Source organism: Hemitrygon akajei, chromosome 2, assembly GCF_048418815.1.
Source record: "Hemitrygon akajei chromosome 2, sHemAka1.3, whole genome shotgun sequence".
NCBI lineage: Eukaryota > Metazoa > Chordata > Chondrichthyes > Myliobatiformes > Dasyatidae > Hemitrygon > Hemitrygon akajei.
In genome coordinates, this window is record NC_133125.1 from 18,851,203 (window position 1) to 18,870,675 (window position 19,473).

The following is a 19,473-nucleotide window of genomic DNA, read 5'->3' on the forward strand; positions in this document are numbered from 1 at the left end:
CCAGAATGAGGAATAGAAGAAGAGAGGGGGGGGGAATTTTTTTTTACCGGAAGGAGAAATCGATATTAACGCCATCAGGTTGGAGATTACCCAGATGGAATATAAACTGTTGCCCCTCCCCCCTGAGGGTGGCCACACTGTGGCACAAGAAAAGGCCGTGGATCCACATGTGAGAACAGGAATCAGAATTAAAATGTCGGGCCACTGGGAAGTTCTACTTTTTAACGTAACCCAATTTACGACATGTCTCACGAGTACAGAGGAGGCCGCATTGGAATCACCGGACACAGTAGGCAACGCCAGCAGACTCGCAGGTAAAGTGTGCAGTTCAATTAATTGCACTTGAGAATTAGCAATTTTGTTTCAGTTACAATCTTGCTTAATATGTGTGTTGTAATGTGAGTATTATTAAAAGTAAGTTAATACTAATCGGGAAGCTGTTGGTAGCAAGAGGCGGGATCCAGGGTTGGCGGGGTTTTTACTTCCGCTCTTTTTACTCCCAGTATGCTTTGTATGTAGTTCCTCCACCCATGCCGCACGAGGTACCGGGAAGCCTCTGTATTGTAAATATCATTTGCCGTCCCAGATAAAGATGCTCTTTTGGCCATCAAGTTGTCGAGTGGTCTTTTTGTAAAGTAGAAGTTACCACAATGTGTAAAGTGACAGTTTTTAGGATGGAAGCCTCGTGAATTTGGTTCCTTCGTGAAATTAAAATTAAATATGAAAATTGCATCTTCCATAGCATGCACGATTATTCTGGTTTACATGGAGGAGTTTTAAATTGGTGGGTAAATTGCTGATTATTTTTAGTCTTCTTGTGTTCTAATTCTTTTCTGTGACCAATATATGCCAGATCACTGATTTTTTTCTTTCGGTTTATCCCTGCAGTCAGCTCCCTACTTCTTACTAATGATGCATATTAATCCTGCCGTACCTCTTATGGGTCTCTCTAATTTATTGCAAAATGGCAGGAGCTCTTGCCCCATTTGCCTTCTATGATGCCTATTTATTCTATTTCATATTGTCACCTTTTGTTTCCCTAAATGTTAACTTGCAGACTGAGTCGGTGGTGATGAAGGCAAATGCAATGTTAGCATTTATTTCAGGAGGACTAGAATATAAAAACATGGGTATAACATTACGGCTTTGGAAGGCACTAGTGAGGCCTCACGTGGAGTATTGTGAGCAGTTTTGGGCTACTTATCGAAGAAAAGGTGTGCTGGCATTGGAGAGCATCCAGAGGAGGTTCAGGAGAATGATCCCAGGAATGAAAGGGTTAACGTGAAGAGCGTTTGATGACTCTGGGCCTGTACTCACTGGAGTTTCAAGAATGAGTGTGGATCATATTGAAACCTACAGAATATTGAACTGAGTGGATGAGGAGAGGATGTTTTCTATAATGGGGGAGTCTAGGACCAGAGCATACAGACTCAGAATAGAAGGGCATCCCTTTAGAACAGAGATGAGGGGAAATTTCTTTAGCCAGAGGATGGTGAATCTGTGGAATTCATTGCCACACATCACTGGGTCTATTTAAGGTGCAGGTTTATAGGTTCCTGATTAGTCAGGTTACAGGAAGAAGGCAGAAGAATGGAGTTGAAGCGGATAATGATGGAAGAGTGGAACAGACTCAATGGGCTGAATGGCCTAATTCTGTTTGTACGTATTCTGGTCTAAGTCTTGGATTGAATGACATCTTGCATTTTGGCCAGGACTTCAGGCCTGACAATGACTATTCTGTTTTCCATGTTTTTACAGGATTCCACCATACAATAGAGGATCCATTTGCTGAAGAGTGCTGTGAGTCCAAGGTCATATGGATTTTAAGCCAAATGAATATATTTTCATTGCTGACAAGTATTTGAATTCCCTGTTATTGCAAGTTCGAAGACCAAACAATGTCGAGAGACAAAAGCAGCTGCTGATGCTTTGGGTCTCAGACCTCTGTGTTTGAGACGTTAATTAGCGGTTGTTTGATAGCACCCAGCTGAGTACATAGCTCGGCTGAATACATAGATACTGAAAATGCTAAAATGTGGATTTGGGAACCATCCACAACTGCAAAAAAAAACATCCGTGGAATGGATCAAGTGAGGTCAAAACACATTTTGGGGCACCACAGTAGCACAGCGTCATTACAGCTCAGGGCGTTGGAATTCAAAGTTCAATTCCAGTACCCTCTGTAAGGAGTCTCTGCATGTCCTCTCCATGGGGCTTCTCTGGGTCCTCAGGTTTCCTCCAAAGATGTACCAGGTTGGTCATTGTAAATTGTCCCATGGTTAGGTTAAGGTTAAATCGGGGCTGCCAGGTTCGAAGGGCCAGAAGGGCATACTCTGCTCTGTATCTCTCAATAAATAAAATAGTAACATTTCCTCAGTAACAGATTAACATTCAGTTTCTGTGAACTGATGAAAGAATATTTTATCTCTTCAAGTTCAAGCTTATTGCCACCTGACTGTACCCAGATGCACCCAAACAAAACAACGTTGCTCCAGACCGTGCTGCGTCCACAATACATATATCACCCACAGAACGTAATAAAATATATTACCACCAGTGAGTTAATAAAATGCAATTCAAACTGCATCTCAACTGCGCAGCACAGGTAAACAGCACAGTAAACAGTAAACAACTCACTGTTCTCGTGATGACACCTCAAAGGTGGCAGGGGATTCATTAGTCTCACAGCCTGAGGGAAGAAACTGTCACCCAGTCTGGCAGTCCTCGTCCTGATGCTCCTGTACCTCCTTCCTGACGGTAGTTGGGCAGAAACTGCGGGATGGGTGGTAGGGATCCTCAACAGTGCATTGGGCCCTTCATATAGAACTCTCCTGGTAAATGTCAGAAATAGGGGTGCAGGGGAGGGTGACCACAGTGATCCCCTCAGGAGATTTTACTGTCCTCTGTAGGGTATTGTGGTTCGATGCCTTGCAGCATCCAGACAGGCTGAAGTCGATGAACAGGATCCTTGTGTGTGAGCCATTGATTTCTTGGTGGGACAGGAATGGAGGGCCAAGGCGATGGCATCATTATTGGACCAGTTTGAGGGGCAGGCAAATTGGAAAGGGTCCAGCATAGCTGGATATACAATGTATGATCCATTATCAGCCGCTCAAAGCACTTCATGATTGTTGAGATCAGTGTATCTGGGCAGTAATCATTTAGACCATAAGACATTGGAGCAGAATTAGTCCATTTGACCCATCAAGTCTATTCCACTGTTTCATCGTGGCTGATCCAATTTTCCTCTCAGCCCCAATCTCCTGCCTTCTCTCCGTATCCTTTCTTACCCTGACCAATCAAGAATCTATCAACCTCTGCGTTAAGTACTGTATACAAAAAGTCTTGGCCTCCACAGTTGCCTGTGGCAAAGCCTTCCACAGATTCACCACTCTCTGGCCAAAGAAATTCCAAAGGATGCCCCTCTATTCTGAAGCTGTGTCCTCTGTTCTTAGACTCTCCCACCATAGGAAGTATCCTCTCCATATCCACTCTATCAAGGCCTTTCACCATTCAATAGGTTTCAATGAGGTCACCACTCATTCTTATGAATTCTAGTGAATACTGGCCCATAGCCATCAAATGCTCTTCATATGACAAACCATTCAATCCTGGAATCATTTTCATGAACCTCCTTTGTACCCTCTCCAGTTTCAACACATCCTTTCTAAGATAAGGGGCTCAAACCTGCTCACAATACTCCAAGTGAGGCCTCACAAGTACTTTATAAAGTACTCCAGTATCCTTGCTTTTATATTCTAGTTCTCCTGAAATGAATGCTAACATTGCATTTGCCTTCCCCACCACAGACTCAACCTCCAAATTAACCTTCAGGAAATCCTGCACAAGAACTCCCAAGCCCCTTTGCACCCCAATTCTTTGTATTTTCTCTTCATTTAAAAAATAGTCAACCCTTTCACTTCTTCTACCAAAGTGCATGACCATACACTTCCTGACACTATATTCCATCTCCCATTTCTTTGCCCATTCTCCTAATTTAAATCCTTCTGTGGCCTCTTTACTTCCTCAAAATTCCTGCCCCTCCACCTATCTCCATATCGTCTGCAAATTTTGCAACAAAACCATCAATTCCATCATCCAAATCATTGACATGTAATGTAAAAAGAATCGGTCCCAACATAGGCCCCTGTGGAACACCACTAGTCACCAGCAGCCAGACAGAAAAAGCTCTCTTTATTTCCACTCTCTGCCAATCAGCCTCTGCGTTATCCATGCTAGAACCTTTCCTGTGATACCATGGGCTTGTAGGTTGCTAAGCAGCCTCATGTGCGGCACCTTGTCAAAGGCCCCCTGAAAAACCAAGTACATGACATCACTCCTTTGTCTAGTCTGTTTGTTATTTCTTCAAAGAGTTCCAGCAGATTTCTCAGGCAAGATTTTCCCTTGAGAAAACCATGCTGGCGAAGGCCTATTTTATCAAGTGCCTCCAAGTACCCTGAGACCTCATCCTTAATAATCGACTCCAACATCTTTCCAACCACTGAGGTCAGACTAACTGGCCTATAGTTTCTTTTCTTCTGTGTGTCTCCATTCTTGAAGAGTGGAGTAACATTTGCAATTTACTGTCTTCTGGAACCATTCCAGAAATGAATGATTCTTAAAAGATCATTATTAATGCCCCACAATCTCTTCAGCTACCTCTTTCAGAACTCTGGGGTGTACACCATCTGGTCCAGGTGATTTATCTTCCTTTAGACCTTTCAGTTTCCCAAGAACCTTCTCTAGTAATGGTAGCTTCACTCACTTCATGACTCCTGACACCTGGGACTTCCACCATACTTCTAGTGTCTTCCACAGTAAAGTCATGCAAAATACTTATTCAGTTCATCTGTAATTTCATTGTCCCCCATTACGACCTCTCCATCATTGTTTTCCAGTGGTCCGATATCCATTCTCGCCTCCCTTTTTTGCTTTATTTAGGTCAGTTACTGTCACTCTGTTGGGCATCAGAATAATAGTGGCTGCCTTAGAGCCTACAGGGACGGTAGATTGTTGCAAAGAGATGTTAAAAATGTCCATCAAAACCTCTGTCTGCTGGGCTGCACAATCCCTCAGTACCTGACCAAGTATGTTGTCCAACCCGGCAGCTTTGTGTGGATTTACTGAAACTATGATCCTCCTCACCTTGGCTGGCCAGGCAGTGTGCTTGTTCTTCATTGCAAGAGGGGGCTTTCCTTGATATCACGTCATTCATTACATCATATCCTGTACACTCAGTGGCCTCTCTATTAGTTACCTCCTGTACCTAATGTAGTAGTCACTGAGTGTAGGTTAGTGGTCTTCTTTTGCTGTAAACCATCTACTTTAGGGTTTGACATTTTGTGCATTCAGAGATGCTTTTCTGCACACCACTGCTGTAACTCTTTGTTATTTCAGTTCCTGTCAGCTTGAACCTGTCTGGCTATTCTTCTCTGACTTCTCTCATTAACAAGGCCTTCTCGTCGACAGGATTGCCACTCACTGGATTTTTTTCTTGTTTTTTTTTGCCTCATTCTCTGTATAAAAATCTCAGGAGATCAGCAGTTTCAGAGGAACTCAAACCACCTCATCTGGCACCAATGGTCAAAGTCACTGAAATCACATTTCTTCCCAATTCTGATGTTTGCTCTGAACAAAAACAGAACCTCTTGACCATGTCTGCATGCTTTCATACTTTGAGTTGCTGCCACATGATTGGCTGATTAGATATTTGCATTAATTAGCTGGGATACAGGTGTAACTAATAAAGTGCCTCTGAATGTATGTAACCCGGCGAATATATTATCTCAGCCTTTTTAACACTTGGGCATCAGTGGGTATATACAGAACATAAATAGCACAGCATAGTACAGGCTTTTGGCCCATTATGTGTGCTGACCCTTTATCTACTTCAAGATCAATCTAACCTTCCATCCCACATAGCTCTCTATTTTTCTTTAATCCATGTGCCTATCTAAGAGTTTTTTCAAAAGTCCCAAATGTGTCTGCTTCTACTGTCACCCCTGGCCATGCGAAACCTTCACATCATACTCCTAGAGTGAAGAATCAGACTAGATTGGAAGATGAATCGAGAAGATTGTCCTCATTTTCTTTTTGCAGGAAAAGGCGCTAAAGGTACAGCTATAAAACTGTGAAATATAAGATGTTTTAATTAGTCTCAGTGATGGGATGATTCTATCTTCCTCATTATAACAAACAACATCTTAAATGTTTTCCTGTAATGTCCGCATCCCAAATATTGCTCACCAAGTGCGTGTGTAGAGCGAATACCCGCATAGAAATAGAGGCAGGCATCCTTCAGCACGCAGTAATGCTGAGCCCACACGTTCTTGTTTCTGTCCACCTGATGAAGGAGGCCAAGGCATTCTGGGCTCTTAATGGCCAATGGCGGAAGGTTGGCGTTGTGGTGGATCACATCCACCCAGACATGACTCTGAAAAGAAAGGAGTTCCTTGTTAATACATTGACCCTTATCCATGTGATTCGGTGTATGTGGTGGTCCAGGAATAGAACCTCTAGTGAAATGGCTTGTCATGTCCATTCTGGGGCAGCTCACTCAACTTTGCCCCCCCCCCCCAGCCCCCCACAGGACACTCAGTTCTCCACTGTGGCTCCAAATAGCTGCTTGCATGAAACAGTAGCTGTACCCCAGTACACTGCTTTGACGGGTGGGCTACACCTGGTGAGGGTAGCAGACAGGCCTCGTACCTGGTGAGACAGGATCATGCCTGTCCTAGCATGCAGAGTCAGATTGGGGGGAGGTGAGGTCAACAGCCAGGACGGCGATTTTGCACCCTTTGTGGAGAGCAAAGGGCACGACAAGGCACAGAAGAATTCATGGTCATCCACTGCGACCAAGGAAGATCCCAGTTGCGATGAGTACTCATGTCACTGGACATAGATGTCCGATGTCGAGAGAGTGGAACTGTCCCAGTGCAATGGCTTTTCCATTTTAAAAACTCTCCAGCACAGGTTTGCTGTCACCATCAGATCTGACAAACAACCAGCCATTTATGTTACAATCGCCAGCACTTCTGCTAATGATACTGGAATTGTTAACAGACAATAGGTGCAGGAGTAGGCCATTCGGCCCTTAGAGCCAGCACCGCCATTCAATGTGATCATGGCTGATCATCCACAATCAGTACCCCGTTCCTGCCTTCTCCCCATATCCCTTGACTCCGCTATCTTTAAGAGCGCTATCTAACTCTTTCTTGAAAGCATCCAGAGAACTGGCCTCCACTGCCTTCTGAGGCAGAGCATTCCATAGATCCACAACTCTCTGGGTGAAAAAGTTTTTCCTGAACTTCGTTCTAAATGGCTTACCCCTTATTCTTAAACTGTGGCTTCTGGTTCTGGACTCCCCCAACATTGGGAACATGTTTCCTGCCTCTAGCGTGTCCAATCCCTTAATAATCTTATATATTTCAATCAGATCCCCTCTCATCCTTCTAAATTCTAGTGTATACAAGCCCAGTCGCTCCAATCTTTCAACAAGTGACAGTCCCGCCATCCCGGGAATCAACCTCGTGAACCTACGCTGCACTCCCTCAGTAGCAAGAATGTCCTTCCTCAAATTTGGAGACCAAAACTGAACACAATATTCCAGGTGTGGTCTCACACCTTTAACCCTTCAGTGTGACTCCAGGTTCAAAAAGGGATCTCCAGGATAACACTGGGAGCACCTGGCACACAGGAAACCAAAAGAAATTGTCAAGTTTTTCCTCTTTCTTTGCATGTGTTGTGGGGAGCTGAAAATGGAAAGAAAAGGCTGTTTGATTAATCTGATCACATGACAGATTTGTGCTTTGGGATAGAAGAGCAGGTGTGTGGAGGTTGAAGTGTAATAGCTGAACAAGTTAAAACAAGGAGGTTTCCAGGAATGTAAACCTAATCTATAATTATCCTGGACATCTGCCAATATGGCACAGATGACTCTAGTTGGTAATGCCATATTAAGCACACTGGTACTTTGTAAGCAACACACACAATATGCTGAAGGATCTCAGCAGGCCAGGCAGCACTTATGGAAAAGAGTACAGTTGGTGTTTCGGGACGAGACCCATCAGGTCTGGAGAAAAAAAGCTGAGGAGTAGATTTAAAAGGTGGGGGATGGAGGAAGAAATGCAAGGTGATAGGAGAAACCTGAAGGGAGAGAGAATGAAGTAAAGAGCTGGGAAGGAAATTCATAAAAGAGACAGAAGACCATGGAAGAAAGAAAAGGGGGGAGGAGCACAAGAGGGAGGCAATGGGCGGGCAAGGAGATAAGGTGAGAGAGGGAAAAGGGGATAGGAAGTCCATCCCCTTTTGTGAAGTCCAGTGCTGATTGAATCTGCCCTCATATGAACCTACACTCAGTCTCCACTTTATTAGGTCCACCTGTACACCTGCTCGTTAATACAAATATCTGATCAGCCATCATGTGGCATCAGCTTAATGCATAAAAGCATGCAGACATGGTCAAGAGGTTCGGTTGTTCAGCCAGATGAACTCAATAAGTACTTTGCTTCAGTCTTTACTGTGGAAGACACTAGCTGTATGTGAGTGTCAGGGAACAGGGTGAGTGCATTGCTACTACAAATGAAAAAGTGCAAGGCAAATTCAAAAGTCTTAAGATGGATAAATCACCTGGACCAGATGGACTACATCCCAGAGTCCTGAGAGGGGTTGCTGAAGAGATAATGGATGCATTGATCATGATCTTTTAAGTATCACTTGATTTTGGCATGGTCCCAGTGGACTGGAAAATTTCAAATGTCATTTCACTCTTTAAGAAGGAAGGAGGACAAAAGAAAGCAAATTATAGGCTAGTTAGTTTAACCTTGGTGATTGGGAAAGTGTTTATTAAGGATGAGGTTTTGAGGTACTTGGAGACTAATGATAAACTAAGTCAAAGTTTGCATGGTGTCTGTAAAGGGAAATCTTGCCTGAAAAATCTGTTAGAATTCTTCGAAGAAGCAACAAGTAGGGTGGACAAAGGAGAGGCAGTGGATGTCATTTACTTGGATTTTCAGAAGGCATTTGATAAGGTGCCTCACATAAGGCTGCTTAACAAGATAAAGTCCCATGGTGTCACAGGAAAGATACTGGCATGGATAGAGGAATTGCTGACAGGCAGGAGGCAGTGAGTGGGAATAATAGAGGCCTTTTCTGGTTGGCTACCGATGACTAGTGGTGTTCCTCAGGGGTCAGTATTGAGACCACTACTTTTCACATTCTTTGTCAATTATTTAGATAGTGGAATTAATAGCTTTGTGGCAAAGTTTGTGGATGATACAAAGGTAGGTGGAGAGGTAGGTAGTGCTGAGGAAGCAATGCGATTGCAGTAGGACTTTTGACAAATTGTAAGAATGGGCAAAAAAGTGGGAGATGGAATACACTGTTGGGAAATGCATGATCATGCATTTTGGTAAAAGGAACAATGGTGCGGACTGTTATCTAAATGGGGAGAAAATTCAAACATCAGAGGTGCAGAGTGACTTAGGAGTCCTTGTGCAAAACTCCCAGAAGGTTAATTCACAGGTTGAGTCTGTAGTAAAGAAGACAAGTGCAATGTTGGCATTTATTTTGAGGGGAATAGAATACAAAAACAAGGAGATAATGCTGAAGCTTTATAAGACACTGATCAGGCCACACTTGGAGTATTATCAACAGTTCAGGGCCCCTTACCTCAGAAAGGATGTATTTTTGTTGGACGGAGCCCAAAAAAGGTTCATGAGGATGATTCCGGGAATGGAAGGGTTAACATGTGTAGAGCGTTTGGCAACTTTGGGCCTGTACTCACTGGAATTTAGAAGAATGTGTAGAGATCTCATTGAAACCTACTGAACGTTGAAAGAACTAGATAAGATGGATGGGGAGAGGATGTTTCCTCTGGTGGGGGTATCAAGAAGTAAAGGGCACAGCCTCAAAACTGAGGGGCAACTTTTTAGAACAGAAGTAAAGAGGAATTCTTTTAGCCAAAGAGTGGGGATTCTGTGGAATGCTTTGGCACAGACTGCGGTTGAGGCCATGTCTCTCAGTATATTTAGAGCAGAAGTTGCTAGCTTCTTGATTGGTCAGGCCATCAAGGGATATGGTAAGAGGACATGTGTATGGGGTTGAATGGGATCCAGGATCAGCCATGATGAAATGGAACGGACTTGTTGGGCTGAATGGCCTAATTCTGCTCCTATGTCTTATGGACTTGTTGTTCAGATCAAATGTTAGAACAGGGAAGAAATATGATCAAAGTGACCAACTGTGGATTGAGTGTTGGTGCCATATGGAGTGGTTTGAATATCTCCGAAACCGCTGATCTGCTTGGATTTTCAGGCACAACAGTCACTAGAGTGTAGAGACTAGTGTGATAAACAAAAAAAATGGCAATTCTCTGGGCATAAACAAGAGGTCAGAGCAGAATGGCCAAACTGGTTCAAGTTGACAAGAAGGTAACAGAAACTCAAATAATAACAACTTTCAACAGTAGCGTGCAGAAGATAATCTCTTAATGCACAACACGTAGTACCTTGAAGGGGGGGAGCTTAGGAGGACGATGGTGCCTACGGCAACTCCTTTGTTTGCATCTTCGGAAACAGCTCTATTTCTGTCTTTAATATCTCTAATTTTTCCTTTCAGTATTCTTTTGAAGACCCTGACCTGGAGCTATACGCTGTCTTCAGTCCTTTGTGGGAATGGGACTCGATCTCGGGGTCTCACGACTGGCCGCTATTCGATATACCAAGGATGCGGCCTAGAAGACTAGCACACCTTCAAGGTTCCAGGATTTCGTGGCTCTGGAGGCCGGCGGACTTGAGGTCAGTGCTTCCGCAGGAACTTGGTGTGTCGTGGGAGACGGAAGATCGAAACCAGCAAGCCGGCTGCTGGCTGTGTGCCCAGAAACCCGAGTTCTTTGGACACAGAGCTTGGGGAAAGTGATTCAACAGACTTTTGACATGGTAAATCAGTGAGTTGTTCGTGATGTCTCCCATCTTGCTGTGTAAACAGAAACAGCTCTTTCTCCCTTATTAGAGAGAAAGAGAGCCTGTGGTATGTCAAATACCGGGTGAACGAGTAGTCTTTGGGGTACTGCAAGTCTGTGTCTTTATCGGTGCTTTGCTGCACGCTTGAGTGCTCGGTGGGGGGGGGGGGGTGCCGATGTTTTTTTGCTGGTGGGGGAGGGGTGATCATCACTTTGCTGTTGCTTATGTGTTGGGGGGGATTTGGGGTTCTCACATTTAACTGTCGTTCATTCTTTGGGGCACTCCTCTGCGAAGAAAAAGAATTTCACGATGTATATTGTATACATTTCCCTGACATTAAATGTACCTTTGAAACCTTGAATTGGATGGGCTGCAGTTGCAGAAGACCATGAGCATACACTCTGTGGCCACTTTATTAGGTACAGCCAGTACTTGGTAAAGTGGCCACTGAGTGTAGTTCCACATTGAATTTCACAGCTGTGCTCTTGGTTTTGTTGCTGATGGACAGCCTGGAGTGGAAGATCAGTACTAGGGATGGCTCTGAATACACGTGGTATCGGCAGCTTTAATTATTCATTAATTACTGTCTCTCATATAGACAGTAGGTGCAGGAGAAGGCCATTCGGCCCTTCTAGCCAGCACCACCATTCATGGCTGATCATACACAATCAGTACCCCGTTCCTGCCCTCTCCCCATATCCCTTGACCCCGCTATCTATAAGAGCTCTATCTAACTCTCTCTTGAATGCATCCAGAGACTTGGCCTCCACTGCCTTCTGGGGCAGAGCATTCCACATATCCACCACTCTCTGGGTGAAAAAGTTTTTCTGCATCTCTGTTCTAAATGGCCTACCCTTTATTCTTAAACTGTGGCCTCTAGTTCTGGACTCACCCATCAGCGGGAACATGCTTCCTGCCTCCAGCGTGTCCAAACCCTTAATAATCTTATATGTTTCAATCAGATCCCCTCTCATCCTTCTAAATTCCAGTGCATACAAGCCCAGTCGCTCCAATCTTTCAACATATGACAGTACTGCCATTCCGGGAATTAACCTTGTGAACCTACGCTGCACTCCCTCAGTAGCAAGAATGTCCTTCCTCAAATTTGGAGACCAAAACTGCACACAATACTCCAGGTGTGGTCTCACCAGGGCCCTGTACAGCTGCAGAAGGACCTCTTTACTCCTATACTCAATTCCTCTTGTTATAAAAGCCAGCATGCCATTAGCTTTCTTCACTGCCTGCTGTACCTGCATGCTTGCTTTCATTGACTGATGTACAAGAACACCTAGATCTCATTGTACTTCCCCTTTTCCTAACTTGACTCCATTTAGATAGTAATCTGCCTTCCTGTTCTTGCCACCAAAGTGAATAACCTCACATTTATCCACATTAAACTGCATCTGCCATACATTTGCCCACTCACCCAACCTGTCCAAGTCACCCTGCATTCTCATAACATCCTCCTGACATTTCACACTGCCACCCAGCTTTGTGTCATCAGCAAATTTGCTAATGTTACTTTTAATCCCTTCATCTAAATCACTAATGTATATTGTAAACAGCTGCGGTCCCTGCACTGAACCTTGCGGTACCCCACTGGTCACAGCCTGCCATTCCGAAAGGACCCGTTAATCACTACTCTTTGTTTCCTGTCAGCCAGCTAATTTTTAATCCGTGTCAGTACTCTGCCCCCAATACCATGTGCCCTAATTTTGCCCACTAATCTCCTATGTGGGACTTTATCAAAAGCTTTCTGGAAGTCCAGGTACACTACATCCACTGGCTCTCCCTTGTCCATTTTCATAGTTACATCCTCAAAAAACTCCAGAAGATTAGTCAAGCATGATTTTCCCTTCATAAATCCATGCTGACTCGGACTGATCCTTCTACTGCTATCCAAATGTGTTGTAATTTCCTCTTTTATAATTGACTCCAGCATCTTTCCCACCACTGACGTCAGGCTAACCGGTCTATAATTCCCTGTTTTCTCTCTCCCTCCTTTCTTGAAAATTGTTAATGAGAGACAGTAAGCAATTGCAGTCTTTCAGAACACTACAATAGCTGGCAAGTTACAACAGCACAATCCCACTTCCTGCAGGATATGAGGATTATAATATGAGATTACGAAACTTCAGGAACATTAGAAAATACGTGTCAAAACACTCCCAAGAAGCACAGTGAGGTACCGGTACAATGAAAAGGTTTCTGAGTCTGGGTGTAACCCACTACTATTTATAATATATTTTTGGCCATCTGCATGCTTTTTATTGTGAAGGATTTTATTGTGTACTGGGTGTACACTAAATGTACGGTTGTACAGTGGTGAACATTCTGACTGTTCACCGGCTCCATCATTAGTACTAGCCTCCCCACCATCAAGGATACTTCAAAAAATGATGCCTCAAGAAGGTGTCATCCATCATTAAGTACGCTCACCACCCAGGACATGCCCTCTTTTCATTACTCCCATTAATGAATGAAGTGATGAAGTGTTTTGAGAGGCTGGTGATGAGACATATGAAGTCCTGCTTGAGAAGTAACTTAGATCTGCTCTAATTTGCTGAGAAGAGCAACAGATCCGCAGCAGATGCCATTTCATTGGCTCTTCATTCAACCCTAGAACATCTGGACAGCAAAGATGCATGTATCGGGATGCTCTTCATCAACCATAGCTCAGCACTCAACACTTCAAGCTGATCAATAAACTCCAAGGTCTTGGCTTCAATACTTCTTTCTGCAATTGGACCCTGGATTTCCTCACTTGCAGACCCCAGTCAGTTCGGATTGGCAACAACATCTCCACCATAATCTCCATCAGCACAGATGCACCACAAGGCTGTGTAGAAACATAGAAATCCTACAGCACAATAAAGGCTCTTCAGCCCACAAAGTTGTGCTGAACCTGTCCCTACCTTAGAAATTACTACGGTTACCCATAGCCCTCTATTTTTCTAAGCCCCATGTACCTATCCAAAGGTCTCTTAAAAGACCCTATCGTATCCGCCTCCATTTACTGAGTATGCCCACATGAAAACACAGCGGCATGCCTTTTGGAATTCAGGTCATCGTTTACTCACTTAGCTAATCACAGTAACAGAAATTTGACAAGGGGTGCCCAAATTTTTGCATGCCGCTGTAAATCTCAGGGTTGTTTGTGGTGGCATATATGCACTCTGATAATAAATTTACTTTGAACTTTGAAAAAAAAAGGAGCCACAGAGCCTGAAGACACACACTCAGTGTTTTAGGAACAGCTTCTTCCCCTCCTTCATCAAATTGATGAACACTACTTCATATTAGTCTCTCTTTGCACTTTTTTAATATTTTCTCTTTGTAATTTACTTCAATATTAATGTATTTCACTGTACCGCTGCTGCAAAACAGCAAATTTCATGACATAAAATCCAATCCCAGCTTTCTAATGATCTTCTCTTTAGCCTGGATCTGACCCCAGCAGAGTAGTTGCTGATTCATCCTGTCACTGCAAGAGTTTAATGAGATTCCAGAGTCCCAACTACCAGTGGAGGCAACTGGGACCTGCCACTGGTAATCACAGAAAAATATTTACCTGCTCTTCTGAATTCATGCATGAGGTCATAGTGGGAGTAAACTAGAAAAACGGCAGATTTTAAGGAGCCATTGAGTTTGCTTTCAATTTGAAAGGAAAGGGAGGCTCAATATATTGAAATATTGACATAATCAAGATGCAGTAAGACATTTTAAAAGAAACAAACAGAATAAATTGCAATTAAAAAGGGTTTGCTCAGATGATTCTGTCAAAGGATGAAAGAGAAAATGATGTATAATTGTCATACCTGATGAACAGGATGTATTGCACGCTCCATAGCTTCCAGCCACCTGCAGGTGTAGGAAATAAATTAAAATGCTTTCACTTAATGAGTAGGAAAGAGGTGAATCAAAGTCTAGGAACTTGAGCAGGTAGTGTATGCATCAATACCGCATTGTACCATAAATTACGTTACTCATACATGTTTCCTCCCTTGTATGTACCCCCGGGGCGGTACGGTAGTGTAGCAATTTATACATCGCTCTACAGTGCCAGCCAGCGATCAATGATCGGGTTTCAATTCCTGCTGTTTGCTCATTCTCCCGATGACTGTGTGGGTTTCCTCCTGCTGCGCTGGTTTTCTCCCACATTCCAAAGACGATAAAGACGATACATTCTTAATGTTCGTGAGTTGTGGCCCTGCTATGAACCTGGTAATGGTTGTGAGCTGCCCAGCTCAATCCTCACAGATTTGATTAGACGCAAATGATGCATCTCACGTTATATTTCAATGTATGTGTGATCAATCAAGCTAATGTCTCTACCTGTTTCTGCCATAGAAGCAACTTTGAAAGGGAGATCCCAAACCAGCAGAGTGACACCATTTCAACATTTGATGAAACGATGGTGGTAGAATAACATCACATTTGACCTCTATCTAGTGAGGGATATACATTACTTATATTGGAAGCAGTTTCGAAGGGAATCACGAACTTGGTTCCAGGGATGAGGAACAATTAAGCAGGTTTCGGTTGATAACCCCTTCATTCATCAGAGATTAGAAAAATGTGAGGTGATCTCATTGAAGCATATCGGATTCCAAGGGAGTCTGACTGAGAGCATGTTTCTGCTCATGAGATTGAATGTCCCACTCTCATCAGGGAGGAGGCTCTGTAGCATCCACACCAGGACCAGCAGACACAAAAACAGTCACAAAGCTGATCAACACTTCCACCCCCTAACCCATCCCCCTCCACCACACCCCAACCCCACTACTTTATAATATTCTGTCAGCCACCATTTATACAGACACTCCTGTGTAGCATCACTTTATGTACATACAGGCAATCTATGTATATAAGAAATTTTGTGTATTTATTGTGTTCTATTATTATCTTGTTCTTTATTTATTGTGTTTTTTTGTTCTGCATCAGATCTGGAGAACCAATACAAGGGGTGATTGATAAGTTTGTGGCCTAAGGTAGAAGGAGTCAATTTTAGAAAAACTAGCACATTTATTTTTCAACATAATCCCCTCCTACATTTACACACTTAGTCCAGCGGTCGTGAAGCATACGGATCTTGGACCTCCAGAAAGTGTCCATGGATGGGTGATTGATAAGCTTGTGGCCCAAGGTAGAAGGAGATGAGTTATACAGCTCTTGTTTCATGCACATGCAGGTCAACTCTTTGAGTGATTATGCAGAAAGTTTGAAGTTAATAACATCTCCTTCTATTTTAGGCCATGAACTTATCAATCACCCCTGATGTTATTAACTTCAAATTTTCTGCATAATCGCTCAAAGAGTTGACCTGCATGTGCATGTAAGGAGAGCTGTATAACTCATCTCCTTCTACCTTAGGCCACAAACTTATCAATCACCCCTCGTGTATTGCTCCTCTTTAAACTCGTGTATTGGAAATGACATTAAACCATCTTGACCTTGACCATGGTTCAATTCCCACCACTGTCTCTAAAGAGTTTGTATCTTCTCCCCGTGACTGTGTGGCTTTCCTCCCAGTGTTCTGGTTTTCTCCCACACATCAAAGATGTTCATGTTGGTCTTTAATAAGTTTTGGGCATGGTATGTTGGCACTGGAAGCATAGCAACACTTGAGGGCTGCCCCCAATGCGTCGTTGGACTGTGTTGGTCAACGCAAAGTTACGCATTTCACTCGATGTTTCGATGTACGTGTGACAAATAAAACTAATCTTTAAATATAATATTTGGCCCTTTATATATTGCAACAGAGATACTGCAGTCCTTTACCTTTTCATTTCCTGATTTGAAGTTGAACAGAAGTAAAACATCTTGCTTTTTGACTGTAAAAAACATTTAAAGACAAATGGTTTCCCAAGGCTGGTGTCAACTGAAATTTCAGCCCCTTCTAGCTTCATCACATCCAGTGGACGGCACCTTCCTTCATCCTAGTGCAAAAACATTGTTGATGTAAGATTAAATCCCAATCAAGAATCTCAGCGTTGAAATTTCATCTATTTGCCCACATTATCTTCATTAATGTTTTCCTCAAATGGACAGAGTTCCTGAGTGGGAATGATTTCAGGTTTAATGAGTTGTGAGTTAACAGACAGAATACATTGCGACTGAATATAGAAGGACCTATTCCCTCAGAGATGATGTGTGACCCTGGCACCTCTGAGGCTTTTGATGTGGTTGATTTGCAAAGCACCTCTGCTGCATTCGCCTGCTGTTCATGACTACTGCTTTGTATTAAGCATAATTAATATGCATCAATTTTAATAAATGTAACTGCTCTCCCACAGTTAAGGCTTTTCTTTTGTCTGTGAGCTATTACACTGGTGTCATAAATTTTCAGAATTGTCCTCTTTTAAAGTTCACTTATAGCTACCCTTCAGGAACAGAAAATGTAAGAGCAGGGGTATCTGAAGTGATTGAGGCAGGTACATTATCAAAATTTAACAGTCTTGGGCAGGTACATGGATAGGAAAAGTTTAGAATGATATGGCCCAATGGGACTAGCTCAGATGGAGACCCTGATGAAAGGTCTCGGCCCAAAACGTTGACTGTTTCCCTCCGTAGATGCTCCCTGAATAGCTTCCTCCTACATTTTATGTGTGTAACTTAGGTGGATATCTTGATCAGAATGGATCAATTCTCTATGACACTATGACTCTTCGGTTTTTTTACTTTCAATAATGTTTGGAAGAATTCTCTGGGTTTACAACTCTGGCGTTATATCTGCCTTCAAAGTACAATTTAAATTTGTAATCACGCTATTCCATCCTTTGTAGCTTTGTCTCAAAGTTCAGCCCCTTCCTGCCTACAAGACATCACGTCAATGCCTGAACTCCTATAATCTCCATAATGAAGGCTGACTTGTGACCACCATTGGTTAACCAGACTGAATTCATGTGTCATCTCCACTATTGCATCAAGCCTGGACCTTCCAGTAATTTCTGTGTTCATTCTACTCTGGTTTAAACTTATCTGGAACTCGCTTTAAGATAAATCCCTCAGAACCTCGCTCTTTTCTTCAGTACTTCCTCCCACCCATTATTTCTACTCTCTGTTATTCCACCCTATTATCACTGAGATCTTGGTCCTAACTCTCAATCTCTTTATCTTTAGACCAGGAGTTCCCAACCTGTTTTTATGGGATGGCCCAATTCCATTAAACAAGAGGTCCATAGATCCTTGATTTAGACTCAGAGCCATACAATACACTATGTCTACTCTGATGACCAAGTACCTATCTATACTGATCCTATTTGCCAGAATTTGGTCCATCACCTGTAATGTCTTAACAAAAACAGAAATTCAAGTACTCATCCAGATGCTTCTAGAATTGGAACATTGAAAATTACAGCACAGTACAGGCCCATTGGCTCATGATGCTATGCCAAACTTTTTACCTACTCTAAACTCAATCTAACCCTTCCCTCCCACATAGCCCTCCATTTTTCTATCATCCATTTCCCTATTAAGAGTCTCTTAAATGTATCTTTCTGTTTATCCCTCCCTCCCCCCCAAGCCCTTTGAGCTGTGTCTCCCAGCAACCCCCTATCTAACCCTAGCCTAATCATGGGACAATTACAATGACCAATTAACCTCTGCCACCACCACAGCCATCTGCTCCATGCACACATCGCTCTCTGTGTAAAAATAACTTGTTGAGTAAAATTGGTGAGAATAATTTGAACCACCTTTTTAGGCAATGCATTCCAGTTTGCTATCATATTCTGAATAACAAGAATTATTTGTTTGAAGTTCCTTGAAAAAATTGTTTGGTGTTCAATCCATTCAAGTATGATGGTGTTGCACTTCGGGAGATCAAATGTAAAGGGAACTTATTCAGTTAATGGCAGGACCCTTAACAGCATTGATGTACAGAGGGATCTTGGGGACCAAATCCAAATCTCCCTGAAGGAGGTTGCACAAGTTGCTAGACTGGTAAAGAAAGTATGTGCCATGCTTACCTCTATTAGTCAAAGAATTAAATTCAAGTCAGGAAATTATGTTTTAAAATTCGTATTAGGCCACATCTGATGTATGACATTCAATTCTGTTCTCCCAGTGTAGGAAGGATCTAGAGCCTTTGGAGAGGGTGCAGAAGAGATTTACCAGGACGCTACCTCGATTAGCGAGCACGTGCTACAAGGAGAGGTTAGATGAACTAGGGTTATTTTCTTTGGAGAGGTGGGTGCTGGGGGAGGGGAGGGGGAGACATGACAGAAATCTATAAAACTATGAGATACATAGATTGAGTAGATAGCCAAAATCCCTCACCCTAACCCTAACCCAGGATCAAAACGTCCGGAAAACATGGGTTTAAGGTGAAAGGGGAAAAGTTCAAAGGGGCAGTTTTTTTTACACAGATTGTTGGGTGTCTGGAATATGCTGCCAGAAGTGGTGGTGGAGGCAGAAACGGCAGAGGTATTCAAGAAGATCTTAATAAGCATATGAAAATGCAGAGAATGGAAGGATATGGAACACACGTGCATAGAAAGGACTAGATGGC

The 19,473-nt window shown here is 43.0% G+C and overlaps 2 protein-coding genes across 3 annotated transcripts in view; one reads left to right on the forward strand and one right to left on the reverse strand.

Moving 5' to 3' along the window:
* macir (macrophage immunometabolism regulator) overlaps window positions 1–10,908 on the forward strand; it is a 52,884-nt gene extending 41,976 nt beyond the window's left edge. The window contains exons 2-3 of the transcript XR_012101705.1: window positions 1,759–1,811; window positions 10,618–10,908. The gene's annotated coding sequence lies outside the window, so the exon portion shown is untranslated. The remainder of the gene's footprint in view (window positions 1–1,758; window positions 1,812–10,617) is intronic.
* pdzph1 (PDZ and pleckstrin homology domains 1) overlaps window positions 1–19,473 on the reverse strand; it is a 72,632-nt gene that overhangs the window by 8,076 nt on the left and 45,083 nt on the right. For both annotated transcript variants that reach the window (XM_073068025.1, XM_073068023.1), the window contains 3 exons: window positions 16,743–16,900; window positions 14,780–14,822; window positions 6,247–6,433 (listed from right to left, as the gene is read on the reverse strand). In XM_073068025.1, coding sequence (XP_072924126.1) covers window positions 6,247–6,433; window positions 14,780–14,822; window positions 16,743–16,900 — 388 coding nt within the window. The remainder of the gene's footprint in view (window positions 1–6,246; window positions 6,434–14,779; window positions 14,823–16,742; window positions 16,901–19,473) is intronic.